Below are 26,946 nucleotides of genomic sequence, written 5' to 3'. Positions count from 1 at the left end.
TTTTTAACTTAATCTCAAATATTGAAGTATGACGAAAATATATCGACGAATCTGCTGCTTTAGTAGAAAACAGTTTCTTGTTTCAATCCATTTATTTACGCTACCGTTATCACTTACAATTTTAGACATCATAAATTATTACTACGAAAATATTTTTGGTTCAATTTGATATGAAATGGCAAATAACGAACTTATGTTGTTAAAGATGAAACTTGATAAGTTCGGCAGCTGCTGGAAGTGTGTGAGGTCGGTTGCGGGGGTGCGTCTTTTGCGCTTCCGTGGCAACCCAAGAACAATAATTACTAAGAATTGTTCACTTCAGCTTAATACAATCTACTGCTGGAGGCCTTCAAGTGTTTTGCCCATAGTAACCAGGCGGGTGACGCTGCTGCCCGTCTTCAGTGTCTTTCAGTTCTATGTGTTTCACAGCCAGCAGTTGGATAGTTATCTCGCCATCGGTCGGCTTTTTAAGTTCCAAGGTTGTAGTGAAACTGTGTTATGCCTTAGTCACCTCTTTAGGCTATATTATTACTGCGCTAACCACACAGCAAGTGAAATTGAAACTTAAAATTCTACTTACGAGTATATAACATTTCCTATTGCCCCTATTGGTAATATCTAAACAAAGTCGTACTTTGATATTTCATTCCAGTGGTATACCATATTTGTGAAAAAAAACGATCGATATTTTATGATTAAAAGACAGTTTTTACAAAAGACATGGCTAGATGGCCTTTTATATATTATTATTGGACAAAACACATCAGACAGGGCTGTATGGCTTAGTACCTTTACCTATCCCGTGATGGGGTACGTGCACAAAAAAAAATGAATCTTGACAAATGTCAAGTGTCACTTCAACGTGCCAAGTTGTTAAGGTTAGGAAAATGTTTTCATCACAGTAATTATTACTTATTTTTATTTTTTCCACATATAAATCATGGATTTCGCAAGAAAACAACTCGAAAAATATGGTTGGAGTGATGGTAAATTTACACAAATTGTTATTTCACTTTGAAATATCTCGAATGTTATCGTATTTTATTCATATCGATATTTTAGGAAAAGGCCTTGGTAAAAATGAAAATGGTATATCCGAAGCGTTGAAACCGAAGTTAAAGCGGAGTGTGACGGGTATTGGCTATGATGCAGCGGCAGATTTCACGGAACATTGGTGGAGCGCGTTGTATGACAAGGCAGCCAGCAATGTTCAAGTGAGTAACGAAATTTCTTTATTTCATTTGCGAAGTAATGTTATTTTATGGGCTATACTTCTATAATAAATGACATTATTAAGAATACAAAGTTGGTTTTTGGAAAGTGTATGCTCGGTACGAAAAAAAACCGACTTCAATATACATTGACACGTTATTTAACATAGGTAGGTCGAAAAAAAAATTATTCAAACGCATTATTTGGAACTCAAAAACTCAAAAAGCACTTGTTCGATATTGATCATATTAAACGTGACCTAACAATAAGCACCAGCTTACAATTTAAAAAAAAAAACCATCAAATTCAATCCACCGTCATAAGCTATGAGGTAACACGCATAAAAAACGGTCAAATTGAGAAAATCTTTTTTTTTGTAGTCAGTTAATAAAGATGTAGGGATAATGTAAGTTTACCATTGAGAATTAACTAAAATTTCTGGATAGATTTCTAATGTCGTTATTTTCATATGCATTATGTGTTTAGACAGAGTTAAGTATAATTTTTTTCAGTTCTCTCTCTCTTAATCTATTTGGTTGATTTTTCTTAATATATATTTAAAAAAAAAACAGTAGACAATGCAGACAAACTCTTTGGTAAAAGTTTTTTTTATGTTGATTTTTAGGTTTTGTGTTTATATATATGTAATGTTTTGTCAATCATATGATATAATGCCTGAAGCCAACAGTTATTATTGCAACACAGTTGTATACTAATGTAGTATATGACCTGTACAGGATGTTCAACTCCTAACTAGGGCTAAGTAGGGCTAGGAATATTTTTTTCACTTAGAACCTGATTTATTACACCTACAGAACCCATTGGCTACGGTACTAAAGAATATGGCCACCCCCTCTCTTCCCGTGGGTGTCGTAAGAGGCGACTGAGGGATAACACGGTTCCGCTACCACGATGGAACTTAAAAAGCCGACCGGTGGCGGGATAGCCATCCGACTGCTGGCTTTGAAATACACAGGCCGAAGACGGGCAGCAGCGTCTTAGGTGCGACAAAGCCAGCCCTGCGGTCACCAACCCGCCTGCCCAGCGTGGTGACTATGGGCAAAACACATGAGTTCACGTTATTTTTGGCGTAAACTTGTGGAGGCCTATGTCCAGCAGTGGACTGTATAGGCTGTAATGATGATGACAGAACCCATTGAACCATTTGAAGTAACTTAGTTAGGAGTCGAACACCTTATATACATATAATAATCTGTGTGTCACATTGTTTGTCTGGGCGATATGTGACTTTTTTATGTGTAATTTCGATATATATAATTATTATATTTACAAAAGAAATAATTTAGTACGTAGTTGGCTAAGTCAGCTATAATAATTTATCATCATTATCATCATCATTACAGCCTATACAGTCCACTGCTGGACATAGGCCTCCACAAGTCCACACCAAAAACAACGTGAATTCATGTGTAATAATAATAATAATTAATAATAATAATAATTTAATAATTTATATTAATAATTAAAGAATTGTATGTTTTTCAAGGTGGAAGAAAGAAACGGCAAAACGAAAAGGATGAAACGAGTAGATGACAAAGAATTTGAAATCACAAATAGCATGTGGCGTTTAAAACGAAAAAATAACAATGATAGCACAGAGGAATATTCAGAGTCCTTTGTGAGAACAGCTGTGTTGGGCAGCGGGGGCTCCAAGACTACGAAAGTCAAGGATTCAGATTCTGAAGAGGAAACCGATAAGAAAGATGCTTTGAAATTAACTGATGAAGAGCTGTATGCGGCTTGTGAAGGCAGAACGGCTCATAAGTATGATATTATTGTCACTAACTAGTTATTTTTATTGGTTTTTAATTTTTGGATTTGACCAGGGCCTCATGAGTTCTTATTTGGACGCTGCTAGTAAACAAAATGACACGTGCTGGCTATTTTGTTTGTTATTTGTAATTATAAAAAAAAAATAATGACTAAGGTTTTAATTGTAGCCTAAATTTTTTTGCTTACTTTACATAACTAAGAAAGATATTGCATATTCGTTGATAAACATTGCCTTATTTATCTGCTTAAATAAAATCAAGAATTACAAATCGTAAAGGAATGATAATACCATTTTATTTATGTATATGCTAAGCAATGTTCATCATCATTATCATTACAGCCTATACAGTCCACTGCTGGACATAGGCCTCCACAAGTTTACGCCAAAAATAACGTAAACTCATGTGTTTTGCCCATAGTCACTACGCTGGGCAGGCGGGTTGGTGACCGCAGTACTGGCTTTGTCGCACCGAAGACGCTGCTGCCCGTCTTCGGCCTGTGTATTTCAAAGCCAGCAGTTGAATGGTTATCCCGCCATCGATCGGCTTCTTAGGTTCCAAGGTGGTTGTGGAACCTTGTTATCCCTTAGTCGTCTCTTACGACACCCACGGGAAGAGAGGGGGTGGCTAAATTCTTTAGTGCCGTAGCCACACAGCACGCAATGTTCACAATTGCTTTTTAAATACAATGTTTTTGTCTTATCTCTAGTTTATTTCTTATAATAATAATCAAATCATTTTCATCATATTACAAATAAATATATAATGAATAATAATAGAAACATTTACAAACCCTATAATATTTGTGTGTGTAATTGAAATAATAATTTTAGGGGTGCGCGACACGGTCTCAGGGCGTTAGGTAAGTTAGCGAGAATAGAGCAGCAGGAAAAACAGTTATTACAACAAGAGAAATATAATCACTTCAGAGCAAAAAATAAAAGCAACGATGTGGATCAAGTCGTCGAAGACACAAGTTTATTTGAAGATACTGAAGTTACTAAGAAGAAAAAGAAAAAAAAGAAACGATGCAACAGCAAGGGGAGTGATAATAATGATGTTAGTACTAATGAATGTAATGATAATCATATTAATGATAATGTAGATAATGAGTGTAATGAAAGAATAAATAATGAAAGTATTGATGTAAATAAAGATTTAAGAAAGAAAAGAAAGAAATCTAAAAAGAAAGAAATTGAAACTATTATTGAAGTTCCAAGTGATATCGAATATGAATTAAAATGCAAGAAGACAAGAAAGAGTAGTACTGTAGCTGGAGAAGAGCCTGAAGTTGTTACAGAAGTACAAATTGAAAGTTCAAGTAAAAAGAACAAAAAGAAGAAGATAGATAAGGAAATAAATATTTAAAATAAACAATTTATTTAATTTATTTGTATTTTTCAGTCTGATACTTTTCCATTTCAGCTTTGAACTCTTAAAATAGTAATCTTTACTAATATTATAAATGTGAATGTAAGTTTGTTACGCTTTCACGCGAAAACTACTTAACCGATCATCATAAAACTTTGTAAACATATTCTTGGAGGTATTAGAAGTAACATAGGATACTTTATATTAACAAAAAGATTGAATGCGAGCTAAGCCGCGGGTAAAAGCGAATTGTAATATATTTCTGCTTATAACAATTATTTTTTTGATGTGAAACTTCTTTATAATCGATATTTGAAACTCGATCATGAAGAGAAAACCAAGGGCGTCTTGGGATGCTTGGTTGTGTTTGAGAAAAATTTACCTCTATCAATTTTGTTTAACCCCAAGATAAAGTCCAGCACTAGGTTTATATAAATTTTAGATAGGGAACGACGGTTAACTATTAAAAATCTACGCTTGTAATCACGAAGAATGATGTATCATCGATGTTTGAGGGTTCGACATCGATGGTAAAACATCGATATTCATGTCTTTATGAATGATATAATATCACAATTTGAGTCAGCTCACAGCTGTCTGATCGTTGCCAATGTCATCTGTCAAACTATTATTTTGATATCGAGCGAACAAAAGTTCACTACGTTTATTAAAAATGTCGAATTCAATCGCCAAAATACTGGCCCTAGATAAAATAGGCACATTTTTCAATATTATTCGACAGAATGGCGGTATTCGTGCGTCTCTGTACAAGTTGTACAGGTAAGTTAATTATTATGTAATTTTTTGGTTATTTTTGTGTTTCTGATGAGTAAATGATTATTATTTATCTAATTTAGTAATAGGAAATGTTCAATATCTGAAATTTAATGTTTTCTGTCAAGAATTATTTTTTAATTATATTATTTTGTTGTAGTAAATTTAGATAACTTCATCAAGAATGACAATAATAAAACAAAATAAGTTGTTACTTTACTATAATTTAACTGTAAATATATCTTTTTTTTACCTTGTAACCCATAAAATTATGAAATTATCATTTTTTTTTCAAGAAATCATCTCGCGATATACATTAATTTTTATTAAAATCATTTCCAAATATTATCTTACTAGCTTTAATCTACGGCCTGGATTTTGAAAGCGAAGAGTATATAAAAGAAACCCTATAGTATTCAGTTTAAAAATAATTACTAAAAATTTCTCGTCAATATGAAATATTAGAAAATAAAAATAAAAAAATTAATATGGATACTCCTACATTTGCCAGATATTCTTATTAAGTTTTTATTTTCTTTAAGCAATATTTTAATTGTATGCTCTTAGACTTATGACAGTGATTGACCAAAGCATCCATATTTATAATTACATCTAATGAAATGTACAGACAGTATAGGAGCTATCGCTTAGCTTAGCCTATCCTCCTAGCTCCAATCTAGGCACTAATGGCCAACAATACAAACGAAATAACTAACATACTTTTAGATTCTGCTTTATAAATAATTATTGCAAGGTTCAAACACTTTAAAATAAATATTTAAATAATTGATTATTCATAGCTGAATTTTTTATTAATCTTAGTTATAGTGATATTAGAGGAAATTAATGCAATAAATTTTCATAAGTAAATATGCTCTATTTTTGTTGATAGTATTTTTATTTTTTAGAAATTTTTCTTAATTATTATTTCTAGTAAGTAGTAGTAAATAAATTACAAATATAGTTACAGCACTGGTTTGTGGCTGTTGCGCTGGCGATTGCGGGTTCCATCCCCGCACATGACAAACATTTGTATTGGCCATACAGATGTTTGCCGTAGTCTGGGTGTTTGTACAATCCTTGTGGGTCTCCCCACCGTGCCTCGGAGAGCACGTTAAGCCGTCGGTCCCGGTTGTTATCATCGTTACTCAAAGTAGGGAATATATCTGCCAACCCACATAGGAGCAGCGTGGTGGATAAAGCTTTGAACCTTCTCCTACATGGGGAAAGAGGCCTATGCCCGGCTGTAACCAATGTTGTGTCCGTTGCGCCAATGCGTCGTAGACAACCTACCATTACCTATCAACATTTGACTATAAGATTTAAGAATAATTTAAGAATTACGCTATTCCAGACAAGATGAGCTGAAAGACGGGAGGCTGGTGGGTGAGGATCAGTTTGGCAACAAGTACTACGAGAACCCGCGCTACTTCTACAGCAGGAACCGATGGGTCGAGTACTCGGACAATTTCAACATGAACTACGACGGTAGCCAAGTACGCATGATACTTCTTATTTAATAGGCTTTATTTTTGTGAAAGTAAACGTTATTGAAGTTATACTTCTTTTTGCGCATTAAATTTTTAAGATGCGCGCGCACACCGTCACAAAAAACCGACACCCTGAAGTTAGCTAGTCAAGGAAGAAGAAGTTAGAAACGTGAAGCTAGCCAATGAAGTATAACTTCAGACGTGCGTCCAAAAGTACACACACACTTTTTTAAATGTGCATCAGTACACATTCCTGTTGCGCTGGCGGTTGCGGGCTCGATCCCCGCACATGACAAACATTTGTATTGGCCATACAGGTGTTTGCTGTAGTCTGGGTGTTTGTGCAGTCCTTGTGGGTTTCCCCTCTGTGCCTCGGAGAGCACGTTAAGCCGTCGGTCCCGGTTGTTATCATGTACACCTGATAGCGATCGTTACTCATAGTAGGGAATATACCCGCCAACCCGCATTAGATCAGTGTTGTGGATTAAGCTCTGATCCCTCTCCTACATGGGGAAAGAGGTCTAGAGCAGTGTGATATTACAGGCTGAAGCATTGGGTAGCGATTTTTTTACGATTTTTACTGGCTAAGCTGGTTTATAATAATTAATACAAATGGATAAAAACTGTGGAAACGAATGAAGTATTCATATTAATAATACTATGAAATTAAATATAATTATATAATTGATTTCAGGTCCCCCCTGAATGGTTTGGATGGCTCCATTATAAAACTGATCTTCTTCCCCACCAGGTAAATTTAATTTATTCACTGCTGTGTAGTTACGGCATCAAGGAATATAGCCAACCCCTCTCTTCCCGTGGGTGTCGTAAGAGGCGACTAAGGGATAACACAGTTCCACTACCACCTTGGAACTTAAAAAGCCGACCGATGGCGGGATAACCGTCTAACTGCAGGCTTTGAAATACACAGGTCGAAGACGGGCAGCAGCGTCTTCGGTGCGACAAAGCCAGTACTGCGGTCACCAACCCGCCTGTCCAGCGTGGTGACTATGGGCAACACACACGAGTCATGCCATTTTTGGCGCGAACTTGTGATGATGTGATTTCTCTTTTATATTTTTTTAAAGTGTATAAAAAAAGTGTTAAAATAAATATTTCTTTCCAGGACCCAAGCAGACCAAAATACAAATGGATGATGGAGTATTCGGAAAATATGTCGGGAACCACAGGCCAGTATGTTCCATACAGCACGACAAGGCCTAAGATCGAACCCTGGGTCCCTAAACCTAAGAGCGACGTATAGAGATCAATAAATAAATAAAAACTGTCTTTCATTTCTTTCGTATTCATTGCAACGTCAAAACGATGAAAAATAATAAAATTGTCATGATTTTGAAATTATTTAATACTGTACAGGACGAAAAATGTAATTTTTGTTTGCTTAATAGTTTAGCTGTAAGTAGAAAATGAAATAAATCTTGTTATATTAATTACGATATTTTATTTAATAATATTTGAATCAAATATTTGCTGAAGTTATTTTTCATCATTACAGCCTTTTTATTACAACCAAATTCCACAACCATCTGTTATGGAGTCTCACAGATGACAGACTTATTTTATAAACATTAGTTATTGACTTGACTCTGAGTCAAAATAAAAACCACATTTTAAAATAATATTCAAAGGAAATCGAATCCATTGAGATACTTAAATATTATACAATATTTATATTTCAGATTTATTGATGTATTATTATAAAACTAAAAGGCTGTGTAGCAATATGTAGCTTCACATTACATCGCCTTATTGATCAAGTTGTAATATTTTTTTTATTACATACATGGTTTGAAAACTCGAAAGATTATTTCAGGATGTGGAAGAACCAGAGATTTAAAAGTACCTACGTATGTATGAAATAATGACTAAAAAATGAACTTAAAAAATTTACAATTTATATTGCTATTCCAATCTTTTTATCCCACACCGCGTCTTGGTAAACGCAGTGTGGGACGTCCTCCGGCCCGTTGGACCGACGATCTAGATTGCCGGTGTCGGCTGGATGAGGATTGCGGAAAACCGGGATGTCTGGCGCGAACTTGGGGACGCCTATGTCCAGCAGTGGACTGCAATAGGCTGAACTGACTGACTGACTAACAATCTTTTTATTGGAACGAAGTTCCTTACGGCAGGCTTGACATTTATTTGGCTGGGTGAACGAACTGAAAAAAATGTGATACTAAAACCGTACGAAAAATATATAACGGAAGTGACGTAATATCAGTCACACGACTGTATAATATGACGTTTGTAAAACTAAAATATTACGAGTAAACTTTTTTAAAATTATTTATGTAATTTTATACTGTCGACAAAAATAAATAAAGACACATGTTTTTTATTTCACTTAATAGTTTGAATTATTATTATTATTATTATTTTGTTTGATTTATTTTATTTTACAGTATTTGTTATTTTCTAAAATACTAAATTTCCTAAATACTTTTTTATACTTAATTAAAAACCAATCAACAAAATTAAAAAAAAAAAAAAATTCATGAACTAGAAAATATATATAAAATTTAAGATTTTTTTCTAATTGCGTTGCTTCTATACTATTCGAAGGAACTTCGTTCCTACCTGGTGTCCCATGACACCACATAATTTTTAAAATTTTTAACAGCGTTTTTTAAAACCTGCCAATACCAAAGATTATCCATTTTGCCAATCAGTTGCCAACCACGTTACCGAAGCTATTACGTACAATGTGCTATTGCACCAGCGTCTCTATACCGGAAACGTATTACAGATAACTGGATACTGGATCAACTATTGAGTGGGTGGGTAGTAACTTGCAACGACTACCATATCAATGTACTATTATGTAACTGACAAGTAACTGGTTTATACACAATTAGGTTCATATTTGTAAACAACAAAGATATAGCCTGCGCAAATCCTTTCAGATCACAGCCAAGTAATAATGATCTCAAATAACGTTATGTTCCTGTGGTGAGTACAGTAGAAAGCCTCTGAGGAGGGTCGAGTATGGGTCGACAACTTGCGATGCTTCTGGTGTTGCAGGCGTTTATATGATACGGTTATCGCTTACCACCAGGTGAGCGGTAGGCTCTTGTGCCGACCTAGTTGTATAAAAAGAAGATAAGCAGAATATTTACAAGGTTCTATCAAACAGTAATATAAGTGGCATATTTTCGTTTTGTAATATATTAAAATACGCTTAAAATCGACATTGTTTTTATTAATTTCTTAATCATTAACTATCTACTTACATACTAAGTTTTAACACACATGGTTTAGAATTAGTTCAATATTTATATTTTATACTATTTTACAGACACTGCCGAATTAGCCATTTTTTAATATCATCTTATCATCTTTTTAAACAATCACCATCTTTCAATTTAAGTTGATCGTTATTATTATACGGCCTTGCCATTTTTTCCCGTAATAATTTTTTATTGCCAATAATTTTATTGTTGCTAACGAGGTTTATCCCAAACCTCGGCTAGATAACAATCGAAATGAGTTAATTCATATCAAATTGGGGCCTGTTATTTTATTTCTCAGTTCAAACAGGTTTGGGACTACGGGTCCTGGACAGCGGCGCTCAAACTTAAGTGAGTTCGTGATCTTGATGAGAAACGTATTTGAGAAATGAGAGACAGACAATAAATATTTTAGGTCAGTAGATAATTTTCCGCAAACCCGCAGTGGAACAATGTGGTTGAATGTGGTCTTTTCGCCGAGGCCAGCCTGTCGCTGGAGGGATCCTGTAGCCTGCAGATCCGGGACCCTCCAATTAAAGCGGCTGAAAGCTCCCGCAAGGGTTTTGGTCGGTAGTGCACCCCCAAGTGCTGAAGCCGACATACGGTCTAGGAATGCCTACCCGGGCATCCTGGATATCACCCGTAAACGGGTTACCCTGCGATAAAAAAAATGTGGTTGAATAAGCTCCGACTATTTTTGAAGTAAAACTTCTTTACGGACGCTTGACTTGGGGAGTAAGCTTGTGAATGCGTGGCGAGAGTGTTACGAAAAGTGTGATCGAGCGAGGTGTACGGAAGCTGAGAGGGAGATAAGATAGAAAAAATGAGCTGAGATAGAAGTGAAGATAGAATAATTGTGTTTGCACACAGACGAAAGAGACCGACTTCAATTACATTGACAAGTAATACAACGTAAGTAGACGAAAAAAATAATAATAATAAACGCACTAGTCGTCACTACGATTTTCGAGGGTATCCGTCGTTTACTCTGGGATTCCATCATCAGATACTGGTTTCCTTATCATGGTACTACGCTTGGGATATCTCCTTTCCAACAAAACAAGAATTATCAAAATCGGTTTATAAACGACGAAGTTATCCCCGAACGTACATATATATATATATATATATAGGACCAACGTGCTGGGCATAGACCTCTTTCTGCAATAAAAAACGAATGTGCCTTAGACCACACGACTAAAGTAAAACTTACGAAACGTAACCCTCTCTTTTTAACCGACTTCAAAAAGGAGGAGGTTACTCAATTCGACCGTATACAATATAGGTACAATATAAAAATATATATTTTTATATTATTATACTAAAGATAATGTAAATTACATGAAAGCGTGTATTGTAGTGAAAGAAGAACCAATTATTATTATAAATAAGAATAGCTTCTATGCGCTAAACCTAATCAAAAAATAAAAGAAAAACTGTTTTATTGTTACTAAAAATAAATAAACAACATTTATTTCAAAAGTATTAATTAAGATCGCGAGATAAAACAAAACAAATAAAGAAAGACAATAAACCTCACAACTAGGGCAACAGTAAATATAATAGGTTGAGAAGCTTTGACTCAAAACAACTGCCCACAACATACGTACAGGCTGAGAAATGGTGGTTTAAGCTTTTACGACAACTCACAATGTATTTTAAAACGTAACAGTCATGAAATAAAGTCGAAAATTATCTGTGGTAGCACTTCAGTATAGCTACACTAATGCATTTAAAACGTACATAGAGTTATGTGTTTTAATGCTTGAATATAAGATCTAAAATAGGCTGCTCACTTTAGTTGCTCTACGAACAAACTTTTTTTCTCTCACAGGTAAAAATATCTTAGGAGTCGGACTTGACTTATCCAGTCAAAACGCGACGCGTAAACCCGACGCATCTCTGCGTTTTAAATAGTTTTAAAAACTTTTAAACTATTATTATGTGAATGAATTTTAGTGTTATTAGTTACAAAATGGCGGTATAAAGTTTAAATGATCTTTGTTAGTACAGTGACATCGTTAATAAGTTACAAAATAGTTCAGTGCGAAAAGATGCTATAACTGAATAAAGGATTTCGTTATAAATTTTATGGTAAGCTTTATTATTTCATTATAATACACTATTGTTTTAAGTAATACAGTTTATTTCATTTTAGTTTTGCATAATCTACATTTTATATATATATAAAAAAAAAAAATAGTGTGGGCGGTAAAAAAAATAGCGTTGTCGATAGTTTTTTTTATTTTTTTTTATTTTTTAACAATACATGGTTTTAAATAAGTTTCTTTAAAATATGTTTTTGTTTAATTGTCGAGTAGTAATCGTTTCGCGTGGAATGTCTATCGCTGTGACCTTTACATTTTACTATTGAATTCCATTGTTATCGTGTTCAAAATTAAATTAATACCTGCAATAAATATTTGTTAAATATTGTGTTGAGAATGTGATTATTTTGTATGTGATATAAATTATCTTAAGGTTTTTAGTTTCACAAAAAGAAGTTCGATATTTGTTTTTAAATTTACTTTTCGTATTTCAACGGAAAAATCCACAAAACCGTTTGAGAGCTTAGACTAGTTTTGGCGTGATCACAAAGCTTACAATAGTTCACGCTACTTAAAGCTATGCGACAAAATATTGTAGTATTATATTATGTATCTAAAGGTTGTAACAACCTCTTGGGATTTAAAAGGCAAAAAAACTTTGGTTTTCATGGGATGTATAAATGATTCATTGATCCGTATGAATGGCTTCCAGTAGCCACAATGTACAGCCCAGATTTTTTTCCTAAGCCTATGTTACAATATAGACTGGGAACGAAGTGAAGTTGATTGATTGAGAGTGACTGAGAAGTTTCTTGCCGATTCTTCTCTGCATAATTTACATTCCGAATCGGTGGTAGCTTCACGTTAAACATAATATTTTTTAAAATTAATTTCAGTAAAATGAGAAAAACATCTTTTTGATATCTATGAGTCGCATTTAGTTGCAACTATTTTGACTTGGCTTATTATTAAAATTGAGGGTTAGGAGAGTAATTTGAGCACTCTCCGAGGCATATAACGATTAAGAAGACCAGTATTAACCTTTACGCTGGACGAACCTTTCACCTCGTTACGTTTGCGAACCATTGTCGATGGTACGATTTTAAATAACGACTGACGATTACACGGTCAACATCAACTGTTACGTATTCACGAATTGGTTTGACTTGTTTTTGCTCTCACACTCTTGGATCGAAATGATAAAGTTTGTAACATCCCATTGTCTGAAATAGGCCTCTTTCTCCATGTAGGACAAGGATTGAACGTTAATCCATCACGCTGCGGGTTGGCGGATATATTCCCTACTATGAGTAACGATCGCTATCAGGTATTTATGATAACAACCGGGACTGGCAGCTTGACACACCCAGGCACGGTCACCCCACAAGGACAGACATCAAAACCGGAAAGAAATATTTGTAAAAATAGAAATATCCGCCCCGAGCGGGAATTGAACCCGCAAACCGTCGATGTTTTAGACGACTACTCGAACACCAGAAGTTGTTCGATCGAAAATTCATCAAAATAAACACATTTCACGCATCTTCTCGTTAAAAAGATAACGTAAATGTAAAAGTTTCAATTTAAAACTAAAATAAGAATTACTTTTAGTTCTTGATAGCAGTATCATTAAGTATTATCTTAATAGTTATTGACTTATTGATAATATATGATTTGTATGATTGAGTTTTGTAGTCACTTAATTTTTACTCTTTTTACATTTGTAACTGATATTTGCATTAGTAAGCTTTAAATTCATATAATTTTTAATAATTATTTTTTTTTATATTTGTAAGATAGTGCTATGTTTTTTTTTTTAATGTTCTAAAGCATATTAATTTTTATATGTAGCCAGCTGCGCCACCCGGTTTCACCCGTGTAGTTTTCGATTCCACCCGCGTAATTTCCGATTTCGTAGAAATATCGGGATAAAAAGTAAATTATGTATTGTTCTAGATCTCCAGCTATTTAGTACTAAATTTCATCAAAATTAGTCATGTAGTTTTTGCGTGAATGATTAACAAACATACATCCATCTTCACAAACGTTTGCATCTATAACTTTTTATTGTAGGTCAAAGGCTATCTTTGTAATTTGTTAGAAAGGAAAGTATTATGTTCAGTAAATGTCAATGGTCTAATGATGATTACCAGATAAACGCAATTTAGGATTACTTACATGGCTCGTCATATCGTTATCATCAATCAAACAAAATTTTACGTAAACACTCAAAGTTTTTCCTAATGGATCTGTTTGTTTGGATGGATTGAAATAGAATTTGATTTTTAAGCTTCTGTTTGAACTTGAGTGTGTGAGAGAGTGAATTTCGTGGCAAATTAACTTAACTTAAGCTGTGTTTGCCACGAATAAACCGTGGGACACAGGTTAAGTAGCTGTGCCATAATCATTTCACACGCCATATTTCGACGCTAATACCTAAGCCATATGGCAAGCGTCATGTTACTTGGGTTACAGAATGTGTCGAATACTTTTGAGACTTTAGAACATGTATGAAGCTTGAACGAACAGGATTTTTACGAAGTTATATGTTAATAGCCAAGAGGCGGGGAAAAATTGTAACAAACAATGAATGCCGCAAGATTACAATCTCAATGTATTCGTTTCATCTACTGTTAGTTTTTTTTAGTCACGTTTTTGTATCCGTTTTTTAAATAATTATTATTTTGTATGATAAGCTGTTAGTGAGAAGGGGATAGAAATAAAAATAAGAATTATTATTAAAGATAATAAATAGTGTTCATAACATTTTGTGTCAGATATTTTCATGTAAAGAAATATTTTATACATAATTGTATTTGCCCGCAAACGAAAAAACAAACAGATCTCAATTAAATTTAAATGGGAACACACGACAAGTACCAGTTTTCGATTGAAAAAGAAACATTAAAAACGATACAGCCAGTAATAAGTTGTGAGGTAACACACATAAACAAATATACAGCTGAATTGAGCAGCTTTTTCTTTTTTTAAGTCGGTCAAAAATACAGTCGAATTGAGAATATCCTCCTTTTCGACGTCGGTTTAAACTCTTAAAATGCTTTAAGTTAAAAAATATTATACAAAAATGTTTCATTGAAAAGGCGAAATTATTTACTGAAAAAACTTAAATACTATAAATAGTGATATCTATAATAAATAAAAAATATTTATCATCTTTTTTTTAATGAAAATGAGACACTTAAGCGTACAACGTACAACACCGCAAGCAACATGTTACAGTGATTGATACGACGATACGGTAAAGTCGATCGTTCACAAAAGAATTTCTCCCACAGTTATCGAATAAGGCCTGTTACTTGGCTTGGAACTAATTGTCCGGACATTGGCACGCACGTTTTGAAAACGTGATTATCGATTATCGACATTTCATCGTCGCATCACTACTGTTTTGGTTACAATAAACTCGCTAAGTATTCTGTTGTCATTTGTTCGTGTATTGAAGCCTAATGATTGATTTGAATCCGCATTGTCCTCTTTGTAGACGAAATTAGCAATTTAAGTTTATTCTAACTCTCGAATCGATCGATTATATGTTAATAGGTTTCAACTATGACTGTAAATTTGAACACAGTTAAAAAAAAAATCGTAGTTGATACAAAAAAGCTCAGAGCAAAAAAGTCCTTTCTCACGAACTTTTAAATGCGTAAAGTAGAAATAATCGTTGTTTTATGAAATTTACTCAATTTTTTTGGCGTTTTTCTTCTACTGACTATTAGAAACCTTAAGTAATACCACTAAAATTGGTACAGTGGTTTTCGAGTTTTGCTTAAAACATTTCACGTTCCATTTTTATTAATAGAATATAGAGGATATGTTGAAACCTTGGAACTTAAAAAACTGACTGATGGCGGGATAATCATCCAACTGCTGGCTTTGAAATACACGGGCCGAAGACGGCAGCCGCGTCTTCGGTGCGAAAAAGCTAGCCCTGCGGTCACCAACCAGCCTTGCCAGCGTCGTAACTATGTGCGAAACACCTAAGTTCACGCCGTTTTTGGCGTGAACTTGGGGAGGCATAGTCCAGCAGCGAGCTGCGATAGGCTGAAGTGATGATGAAACGATATGTTGGTACATTAATGTAAGATGGTGTTTTGATTAGAAGCTCATTATTGACATAGAAAATAAACAGTATTGACCAGATTTGTGTGAACCATAGAGATTCAATGAAAGCATAGGATTTCTCAAAATTCTTGTGAGCGTGATTTTAGTAAGTAAAACCGCTGTACTCATCTAGTCTAATATTGAAGATGTTAATAAAGAAATTGTGCTGTAGCGCGGTTCATTGAAATATTAACGCATAACGTAGTAACGCATTGTCGGTTGGATGCGATTCGCGTCAGACAGAGCGCTGTTGTTCCTAAGGAATGCTATAATTAAATGAATTGTGCTAAATCGATTGACCACATTGTTAGTACATATTACAGTAAAATTTATTTATCTTTCCTTATATTTAGGTAATAATCCAAATGGCATGAGACCATCATTAGTTAGTTATTTCAGTTTATTCATTGTAATATGTTCTAAATGTTACCCATGTTGACATTGTATATAAATTAAAAGTTCTTTTAAAATTGCTATATCCTAATACTTTTATTATAATGTAGCTTAGATAGTTATTTTATTATTAGTAAACAATCATTTTAACCAACTTCAGAAAAAGGAGTCGCTCAATTCGACTGTATCTATTTTTGTTTGTGTGAACCGATATTGATGATCTTTTTTAAAATTGAAAGCTGTCATTTGTCATGTGGTCCCATTTAAATTTGAGTGAGATTTGAAAAGTAATTTTTGAAGCACACCTAATAATACGTATTTAATAAATAATTTTTTTCGACTACATACGTCCTATTACTTGTGGAGCTAAATTAAAATCGGTTCATATTTCGTTTGCAAACACATTTATGTCACATTTATACACATCACAGAACACATTTCACAAAACATACCAAGTAACGCCATGTGACATATTTCCGCCAATCGACGCCATCTTGTTTAATTGACCTCCCTTAGAAAGGTCAGCTAAGATGACTGTACAGTGCTACACTAGCGTAGTGTTAGACTTATCAAACAAATGTTTAAACACAAATACTCCTGCAAAAGCGACAATTCGTAATAGTTGCAATTTTTAAAGATATGCAGTTGTTTATAATTTTTATATGTAAATAAACGAATTATTAATTTAAATATGGCTGTCAAATTAAATCAGTTCCAATTTTTTATCCTATCCATAGATCGATATAATAAAAGTTACCAATCGCTGTCTCTAGATATTCAAAATATTTTAAGGAAAAACCTAATAATAAGGATATTTATAACGGTAAACGTAACCATTTCCTTTTTTCGATTTCCGAATTTGTGATCCTGGGTGTATAACTTATAATCTGGCGTAAGTTTCATCTTAACACACCGTTTAGAAGTTTAGTTATTACTCTATAAATAAAGTGAAGTCGTAACGAAGTCTCTTGTACCTACACAAATATTTTTCTAAATATAAATAACTGTTTTTACTTTAAAAAAAAAAAAAAAAAAAAAATCAAATCAGCTTAACACTGTTTGTCTTTCATTAATATGCCCAAGGTGTAAATGCATCTATAAAGTCTCAAAACTTTAACTTTGAATCGTTTTAAAATCGAATCAGAAGAAAAATAAAGTTACTTCAGACTTGGCTCCGGCCTTTTGATATATCAGAACGAAACTTACAAATTCAAACTAGGCTGTATGGATTATAGTCCTTTGCCTTTCCCTATTGGGGATAAATTTTAAAACAACATTTAACTTTGAATCATTATCCTAAGGAGCAATGAGTATAATACAGCTTTGTATGTGAATGTATGTGTGTATGTGTGCTGGAACAGGACATTAACCTACATTAATAAACTATGACGTTCGGGATCACTGACAACTGGACAATGTGCAGCTTGTGAACCTAATTTAGCTTCTTACTCATGTTGTGTCTTGACACTTAAGTACAATCTCTTGATGAGTAGCTTAAACAAATATTAGATAACATGGAATGACAATCCATAGTTATAATAAAACGGTGACAGGTTCACTTGTGTAAATTAAAAATATGTTTAAAATGTTTTTTTTTTTTTTTTTTTTGGAATAGTTATTTAATGATAATACAGAAGACAAAACCTATTTTATTTTCTTTATGGCAATCTTCTCTTCTTTCGTTATTTCGGCCACGCATCACGCGAAAAATACTGTATAAATTTGAATGTAACTGCTTTATTTCAGTAAATACTAGCTATGACAAATGTCATTGGAAATTTTTACTTTTTATCTCACAAATCATAAAGGTATATTCGAGAAAAGGAATGTCACAGCTAGTATTATAAACACGAAAGCATACAAACTTTATTTATTTATCAAAGAGTTTTGCCGTACGGCGACTTTGTTGCTTTGTTATTACACATATATGTATGTATAATACCTATACCTATAAGTACCTAACATCCTAAGAGACTATTGATAAAACAACATCCACCAATTTACATAATTTCTTTGCAGAAAGATTTTGGTGTTTCTCAAACTGGTATTACATTTTCCGTACAAAGGTTGTTAAAACTTATGACATTTTATTTTCTACCTTACGATAAAAACACAACATAAAAAAGACAATAAAGCCCAAATTCATCTGAAACTTTCACTGCGACAGGATGGGAACAGCCTCACGACGATTGTGATTAAACAATTGTCTTTACTTTTCCGTAAGAATTACTTTCTCAAAAAATATTTCAGTCACGCTATAACTTCATACTTAAAACTAAATTAGGCATTATTTAATCCACTATCAAAATAAGGCTGCATTTTTACGTTTACTTATGACGTTAGTATTTCGAATCATCATCATCATCATTACTCCCTATACAGTCCACTGCTGGACATAGGCGTCCACAAGTTTACGCCAAAAATAACGTGAACTCATGTGTTGTTGGCGGTCACCAACCCGCCTGCCCAGCGTGGTGACTATGGGCAAAACACATGAGTTCACACATGAGTATTTCGAAATTTTAATTAAAATGTTTATGTAAATAAAATTTAGCATATCTCGATAACGGTGTTATATGCTTGAATCTAAAGTTTTCTGAACTTGAAATGTATTGGTTATAGTATTACAGATAATAATTTACATATTTAAAAGAATGTTAATAAGGTGGATTAGTAATTATATTAATACTGGGAAAATATTTTGTCGATTAAAAAGATACAAAAATTACTTAAAATCAATATTTAAATTACATTAAAAGCTTTTTAAATCGCCATTTTATATTAATATTTAATTAGAAGTTATCACTACATTCAAAATTGAGATTTTGCGGATTGTTAGAAGCCAAGAAGAATGAAGAATCGCCAAGAAACTAAACAGTTAATCTTTTAAAAATAGCCAAAAATCATATAGATTGTCAATTGACTATTTTTCATCTTTCCATAGCTTAATTGGCTAGAGCGCCGACATGGTCAGTCGGAGACGCGGGTTCGATCCCCGCTGGAGCGGTCAATTTTTGATATGATATTCAAAAATGTTTATAATTCCTAATGTGTGGGTAACTCAAAAATAAAATCGTACATATTAAAAATAATATAAGTGGAACCATAATATTTTACTAGTATTTCTACATGCAAAGTTTCTAAAATTGTTTTACAATCCAAAGTAAATTAAATAGGCGTACGTTAATTTCATCATTTAATTTTATCGACATCGATACGTTTTAACGAGCATCACTATTACGATTGTGTACATTTCAATATTGATGTTGTTTCAATCGATTTAACGCTTGTTTCTTTTTATTTTGTTTTATTACGATTAATTGTATTTGTAATATTATAAATAATTGTTTTATGAATCATAACTTTCTAAGGTGAAATTTTATTTTATTTTAGTTATTTGTTATGTCATCACTATATTAAGCTTTTTATATTAAAAATCGAATTAGTTGTTGTATTCAATCTGGCCTCAAAATACCTTTTGATTTTTTACTTTAAACATCATCATCATCATCATTATCATTACAGCCTATACAGTCCACTGCTGGACATAGGCCTCCATAAGTTTACGTCAAAAATAACGTGAACTCACGCGTTTTGCCCATAGTCACCACGCTGGGCAGGCGGGTTGGTGACCGCAGGACTGGCTTTGTCGCACCTAAGACGCTGCTGCCCGTCTTTGGCCTGTGTTTTTCAAAGCTAGCAGTTGGATGGTTGTCCCGCAACCGGTCGGTTTTTTAAGTTCCAAGGTGGTAGCGGATCTAAACAGTAGTTACAGTATTAAATTAATTATACTTGAAATGTAGCTACGAGTACCACCGATCCGGAATGAAGATTCTGTTAAGAAACGCTAAGAAACTCAAAAAATATTCTTTTAAACAACTGTTTGCTTGCATATAAAAAAAACTGACATAAATTACATCGACCAGTAATACAAAGTTGATATGTGAAAAAAATAGTCAAGTAAATACGCGTAATCAGAGTAAACTTAAAAATTAACAAGCTGATCTCTATCAACATTAAATAGGACTATATAACATGCACCAGCTTTCGATTAAAAAAATAATTATCAAAATCGGTTAACCCGGTAAAAGCTGTGATGTAAATAAAAACGACGAAAAAAAATGTTATTTTTTTTTGATAATGCTCATGATCACATCACAATTTTTTTTTGTTTAAATAGGCTCAGATTAATAATTTGTTTATTAATCTGAGCAAATAAGCTTCAAGAGCACTTTCGAATCGTTATTCCACAAATTAAAATTTTAAAGTTATTATTAGTTTTAAAAGTGAAGCTATCATCGGGTTGTAGGATCTGCAGAGAAGAATCGGCAAGAAACTCTGCAGTTACTTTTTTGAAAATAATATATAAACTAATTGAGGTAGGGCACAGCAGGAAATTTCCTGCTCAAAATATGGAGCAGCCCGACTGGGGTAGTACCCCAACCTTACAGAAGATGACAGCTAAATAATACTGTTTTCAAGCAGCGTTGTGTTCCTGTTGGTGGGTAAGGTGACCAGAGCTCCGGGGGGAACTGGGGATGGGGTCGGAAACGCGCTTGCGATGCTTCTGGTATTGTTGACATCTATAAGCTTCGGTAATCGCTTACCATCAGGTGAGCCGTACGCTTGTTATGCCGATCTTGTTACATAAAAAAAAACTGTGTTTTAGTACAAAACTAGTAATATCTTTCATGAAATACAGCGTCACTACGTCATCACTCGTCAACCTAATACTTATAGCAGAATTCCACCACCGGACATCGCGTCAAAATTCAAAATTTCACCCACATCACCTCGATGTCTGGAAGTCTACGACAGCTCGATTTTTGCGCCATTTTCTGCCACGCACGACCCCTCTTTGGAACCACCTGCCACCTACCGTATTTCCGAACAAATACGACCTAGGGACCTTCAAAAGAAGAGCATATTCCTTTTTGAAAGGCCGGCAACGCGCCTGCTAATCCTTTGATGTAGCGGGTGTCTGTGGATCTTGTTTTTCACTTACCATCAGGTGAGCCAACTGTCCGTTTGCCCCCTCATCTCTAAAAAAAAAAAAAACACATCTTTATCATACATGTAATCCTGCACTATCACAGATATGTATTACCTATATATTATATGGGAGATATGTAGTACCTGTGGTTGAATTTAATGCCTACCTATCGCTTGAACCCACCTAATCTGTCCTATATAACCTTTCTTAGTAGTCGCTTAAATTATAGTAATATTTCAAGCCACCAACAATAAATAATAAGTAATACATTTTTTAATTAAGGCCAACCCACACGAATGTCCGCCCATCTCGGCCCTACACGTGTATCTCTAACGTTAGAAAGCGAAGTTTTGCAAGCAGGTAGTGATCTATTGTGTAATTGTATCCTTTGGTACAAAACCGTACCGCCCGTTACACTTAAATTGTTTTTCGACCGGGTCTTATATTAGGTAATTGTAAATACATGTTCTCAAAGAAATGAAACCAACTTCGATTTAAATCTATAGAAATAAATAAAATTGGAGTGTCTGTTTGTAATATTAAATAAATAAATAAATAAATAAATAAATATTTACACAATACACACACGGTCGTCTGTTCCTAAAGTAAGCAACTTAATGCTTGTGTTGTAGGTAACAGCCGACTGGTATATAGCTACATTTTTTTTTTTTCGATAAACATACTTATAAATAATACATATATAAATATATAAATAAATATTTATATTACACCCAGACTCGGGGTGGGAATCGAACCCACAACCCTCGGAGCAGAAAGCAGGGTCACTACAAACTGCGCCAACGGGCTAGTCATGTTAAATAACCTTTTTTACTAAATGCATATGGATGTATACACGGTACATATAACAATATAACATTTTTTCCAATTTTTGTCTCTGTCTGTCTGTTCCAGCTAGTCTCTGAAACAGCTGGGCCGATTTTGACGAGTAATAATAAAGTAACACACAAAAAATAGAGTCGCATTGAGAACCTCCGCTTTTTAGACGACGGAGGAGGTTTCTAGACCGTATATATATTTTTTGATGTGTGTTTGCGTATAACTTCGTCGTTTATGAACCGATTTGGATAATTCATTTTTTGTTGGATGGGAGATCAAACATCCCAGACAAATCGAGGGGAACCTTCAAAATCGTAGTGGCGACAAGTGCGTTTGTTAATTTTTTTCGTCTACTTACGTTACTTACTTGACGATGTAATTGAAGTCGGTTTTTTTTTGTTTGCGAGCAAAAATAATTATTTTATATTTGACACACACACGCATATATACTCTTTTGTTTATTATTATATTGACAACAGAACCTTAATAATGTTTTAACTTATAATTTAAATTAATTATGGGCGAATTTCGACCAGTAGGCGACCTAGGCTAGGATAGGATACCCCTAGTATAGATAGATTTACTTAACACCAGCGAAGTACGATTCAGATAGTCAGTAAATAACCATTAAACAGTCGAAATTTTTTGTTTTTGAAGCGTATGAACATAAATGTGATGTTTTGTAATTTTAAAATCACGTACATAGAATCTCAGCCATTGTTATTTTAAATTGTTAGTTTAAATTTAATAATAATCGTAAGTTTTTGTCATTTTGAAATGAAATTGATGCAATAATTTAAAATGTGGGAAATTTCGTGACGAGTATGAAATATACAGAACGTTTTGTTTTTCTCGTGTGATCTTTCACATGTGTTTGATTTTATTTTGTAATAAATCGTAGACAATATTTAAATTTGAAATATTTTTATTTTAATGGTAAAGTTCTGCTACACTAACTAACTACTAACTAACGAGTAAGGGATAACACAGTTCCACTACTACCTTGGAACTTAAAAAGCCGACCAATGGCGGGATAACTATCCAACTATGGCTTTGAAATACACAGGCCGAAGACGGGCAGCAGCGTCTTCGGTGCGACAAAGCCAGTACTGCGGTCACCAACCCGCCTGCCCAGCGTGGTGACTATGGGCAACACATATGAGTTCACGTTATTTTTGGCGTGAACTTGTGGAGGCCTGTGTCCAGCAGTGGACTGTAAAGGCTGTAATAATAATAATAATAATAAAATAAAAAAAATTAAATGCGGGTTTTTTCGTTTCCGAGCAAACAAAATTATCTAGAAAACTATAGAATGTCAATATATACATGAAGAAGTTAAAAACAAAACAAAGAATGAGTTCCGTCGAATGATTCCCTCGCTGATTGAATGATCACGAGCGTTGACCCCGCTGACGACAGCGCACCGTGTGAGCTAGCGCTAATCACTGCCGTTATGCCTATCAACGATTCTAATATCAATAACTGCGTGTTCGCAAAAACAATTAAAAATTGGCTTTAATTTATCATCAAAGCATAGTGAAGTGACACATTATTGGTAGTGATGTAACGAATATTCGCATTCAAATTCGCGCGAAATGATGCGAATGTTTGGCAAATGTTTTTATTTAATTTTATGATGGTGGAATCATAATACTACTGATAATATTAATATTTTTTATTTACTAAGACACCAGCCGCGTGGGTTTAATTTCCCGCTGATTTTGTACTTAAGTTTTTTTTATGAGTTTCATTCATCACAACCAAAACTTACTTTACCCTAACTTCAAAAGTAAGTTTGAGTCATCACTTAACAATTTTATCAGTATTTAATACATAACAGCTATTTAATAATTAATTAGCACCATAATAATTAATTAATCTAAAGTTACAGCAGGTTCGGAATGTAGATTCTGCTGAAAAAGCAAAAAAATGTAATTTGAATGTAATTTTGTTGACTAAAAACTTTATAATACAGAAATAAAATATTTTATAACATATGTATACAAATAAATAATATTGGAGTGTCTATTTGTCATATTAAAATACCCGTTTTTTTAACCGACTTCCAAAAAAGGAGGAGGTTCTCAATTCGACTGTATTTTTTTTTTACTAATGCATCTGTACACACGGTACATTTACCAAAATAATATTTTTACTCTTTTTGTCTGTCTGTATGTCTGTCTGTCTATTTGTTCCCGTTAATCTCGGAAAATTGGAGTGTCTATTTGTCATATTAAAATAACCGTTTTTTTAATAATGCATACACGGTACATATACCAAAATAATATTTTTGCCATTTTTGTCTGTTTGTATGTCTGTCTGTCTATCTATTTGTTCCGGTTAATCTCGGAAACGGCTGGACCGATTATGACGGAACTTCCACTGGCAGATAGCTAATGTAATAAGAAGTAACTTAGGCTACTTTTATTTTATTAATTTATTTATTTTAGAACTCTGCGAACTGAACAATAACGTTTTTGTTAAATACCACGCGGACGAAGTCGCGGGCACAGGTAGTTAGAAATAAAAGCAAATTTAAAAAAATAAAATTTGACGACGCGTTGGCCCAACGGTCACAGCACTGGCTTATGGCTGTTGCACTGGCGGTTGCGGGTTCGATACCGCACATGGCCAACGCGTTGGCCATACAGATGTTGATCTTTGGTCGTTTGTGCCTGTGTGTTGTGAGTGCGATGTGGTTTATAAAATAACTGTAGGAAGTTATGTTACTTTTACTGGAACGTCAAACTCACAAACTATCTCTTTGTAATATTAATACAAACACATATTCTCTGCCAAAATGCCTTAGAACTCTTTAGTCGGTCTCTTAAGATTGAGTGAAATCCGTGCAAACATTGCATATGTTTTTACTAGTCGTGCCTTGCTGTTTCATCCGAATTAATTTGAGAATATACTCCTTCAGATCGACTGTCTAAATAGGCACAAAAAGGCTTACTAGTCTAAGAAAAAGATTAATACCGTATCAAATGGTAAATAAACGAATTAAATAACGCCATCTATCGGGACTATTTGGTTACAATAGATGGCGTTACGAGAAACGTAACGAGGTCATTCGTTCAGTAAATTTTACTCCTCACATTTTTTTCATACCTGGGGCATATATGGAAATCGATTCAAAAACATATTAAAATATTATTCCTTAAATGAGCTGTAAATCACGTAAATAATTTTTCAATTAGAACCAGTAGTTTTTGAGAGTAATACGTCTAAACAAACAAACTCTTTAGCTGGATATAACAATATTAGTATAAATAGAATACAAAATCCAGATGTTAAAACAAAAGGAAATTCCGTCATTTTGGCAGATGTTTTATAGTAAAATGTGGAATGAAATCAATTCGTGCACTCGCTTCTTGCACGCGCTATGTTGCACAACACAGCTGACAGGAAGGCTATTGATTTCATTAGTTTTTTGTTAAATACAATCTCTTGCATTTGACTTTGTCCGCATTGAAATTCTCATTCATAATTTCAGCTTTTATTAGGAAATGCTGCAGTATGTTTTTTAAGGCGAAATCACGATATTTCGGTTTTGAAAATTTATACAATGTCTTTAGACTAAAACTTCTAACAGTTAACATAACTAGGTCGGCAAACAAGCGTACAGCTCACTTGATGGTAAGCAATTTTCGTTGCCTATAGACGCCTGCAATACCAGAAGCATCGCAAGCGCGTTACCGACCCTAACTCAAATCCAGGAGCTCTGATCACCTTACTCACCGCAGGAACACAACACTGCTTCCAGCAGTATATAGCTATGACATTCTGTAAAGTCGAGGTACTGCAGTTGGGCTGCTCCAGATTTTGAGCAGCACATTTCCTGTTGTGTCATACCTCAGTAGCGCATAGCTTCCAAAAAATCGGACAAAATGGATATTTTTTTTTAATTTTTGCTTGTTAAAAATTAGATCTATATGAATGCCTGGGATTCACCGGGTCAGTACGGGTCGGTACAGTACATTCTTATGATGCATAATTTAAGAAATAGGGTAAGGTCATATACATATATAATATCAACGTGGCTTATACGTTACAACAGCGGGTGGAAACTGTACACTATGGTGGCATAAGAATCCCTTTAATTTATAACTAGTCCGTCTGCCTATACACACAATGTCTGTAATGCGGAACTTGTAATACAGTTTTTTACCACTCGACAGGATATTGCGTTCGCGTGTAAAATTAATATTACATTTGTCGGATCAGGACAGGTTTACTTGTTCTGATGTAATCGTTAATTTTTTTGTTTTTCAAATTTTATACTTTTAGCGCCGCTCTGGTGTAGTGGCGCGAGTAGTCGCTTAAAACACCGGATGTTTGCGGGTTCGATTCCCGCTCGGGAAGGATATTTATATTTGTGCAAATATGCCTTTCCGGTTTGTGTGTCTGTCCTTGGGTCTCACCATCGTCCTTGAATATATATACTATATTTTTGTATACTTACGTTGTGTTCCTTGTCGATGTAATTGATGTCGGTTTTTATTTTCGTTTGCAAGTAAACACAATTGTATTATTATTGCTTGATTTAACAATTTTGGGTGTCATTTTCTAAAGGTTCTCTGGAAGAGATCGCTCCTCAGATAAAAGACCGCCTTTTGTACATTTGTTTTTTTTCTTCTTCCATATTTCTTTGTAACATAT

General features: G+C 33.9%; 2 protein-coding genes across 2 annotated transcripts; both read left to right on the top strand.

Moving 5' to 3' along the window:
• Positions 1-844: 844 nt before the first annotated feature.
• On the top strand, positions 845-4,382 carry LOC123667856 (G patch domain-containing protein 4). The gene is made up of 4 exons (XM_045601690.1): positions 845-986; positions 1,063-1,214; positions 2,720-2,997; positions 3,839-4,382. The coding sequence occupies exons 1-4, from the start codon at positions 941-943 to the stop codon at positions 4,371-4,373; spliced, it is 1,011 nt and encodes a 336-aa protein (XP_045457646.1). The 5' UTR covers positions 845-940; the 3' UTR covers positions 4,374-4,382.
• Positions 4,383-4,977: 595 nt separating this feature from the next.
• LOC123667671 (probable NADH dehydrogenase [ubiquinone] 1 alpha subcomplex subunit 12) lies at positions 4,978-8,091 on the top strand. The gene is made up of 4 exons (XM_045601512.1): positions 4,978-5,156; positions 6,505-6,646; positions 7,335-7,391; positions 7,767-8,091. Exons 1-4 carry the CDS (start codon positions 5,050-5,052, stop codon positions 7,902-7,904), a joined length of 444 nt encoding a protein of 147 aa, XP_045457468.1. The 5' UTR covers positions 4,978-5,049; the 3' UTR covers positions 7,905-8,091.
• Positions 8,092-26,946: the final 18,855 nt, after the last annotated feature.

This window comes from Melitaea cinxia, chromosome 29 (assembly GCF_905220565.1).
Source record: "Melitaea cinxia chromosome 29, ilMelCinx1.1, whole genome shotgun sequence".
Classification (NCBI taxonomy): Eukaryota; Metazoa; Arthropoda; class Insecta; order Lepidoptera; family Nymphalidae; genus Melitaea; species Melitaea cinxia.
This window is presented reverse-complemented; position numbering and strand designations above follow the sequence as displayed.

Bases quoted from the DNA above. Each gene is read 5' to 3' on its own strand.
- LOC123667856 (XM_045601690.1), top strand. From the start codon at position 941: ATGGATTTCGCAAGAAAACAACTCGAAAAATATGGTTGGAGTGATG. The intron at 987-1,062 runs GTAAATTTACAC...TCGATATTTTAG, and splicing joins AAAATATGGTTGGAGTGATG to GAAAAGGCCTTGGTAAAAAT. The intron at 2,998-3,838 runs GTATGATATTAT...TAATAATTTTAG, and splicing joins GAAGGCAGAACGGCTCATAA to GGGTGCGCGACACGGTCTCA.
- LOC123667671 (XM_045601512.1), top strand. From the start codon at position 5,050: ATGTCGAATTCAATCGCCAAAATACTGGCCCTAGATAAAATAGGCACA. The intron at 5,157-6,504 runs GTAAGTTAATTA...ACGCTATTCCAG, and splicing joins TCTCTGTACAAGTTGTACAG to ACAAGATGAGCTGAAAGACG. The intron at 6,647-7,334 runs GTACGCATGATA...AATTGATTTCAG, and splicing joins TGAACTACGACGGTAGCCAA to GTCCCCCCTGAATGGTTTGG.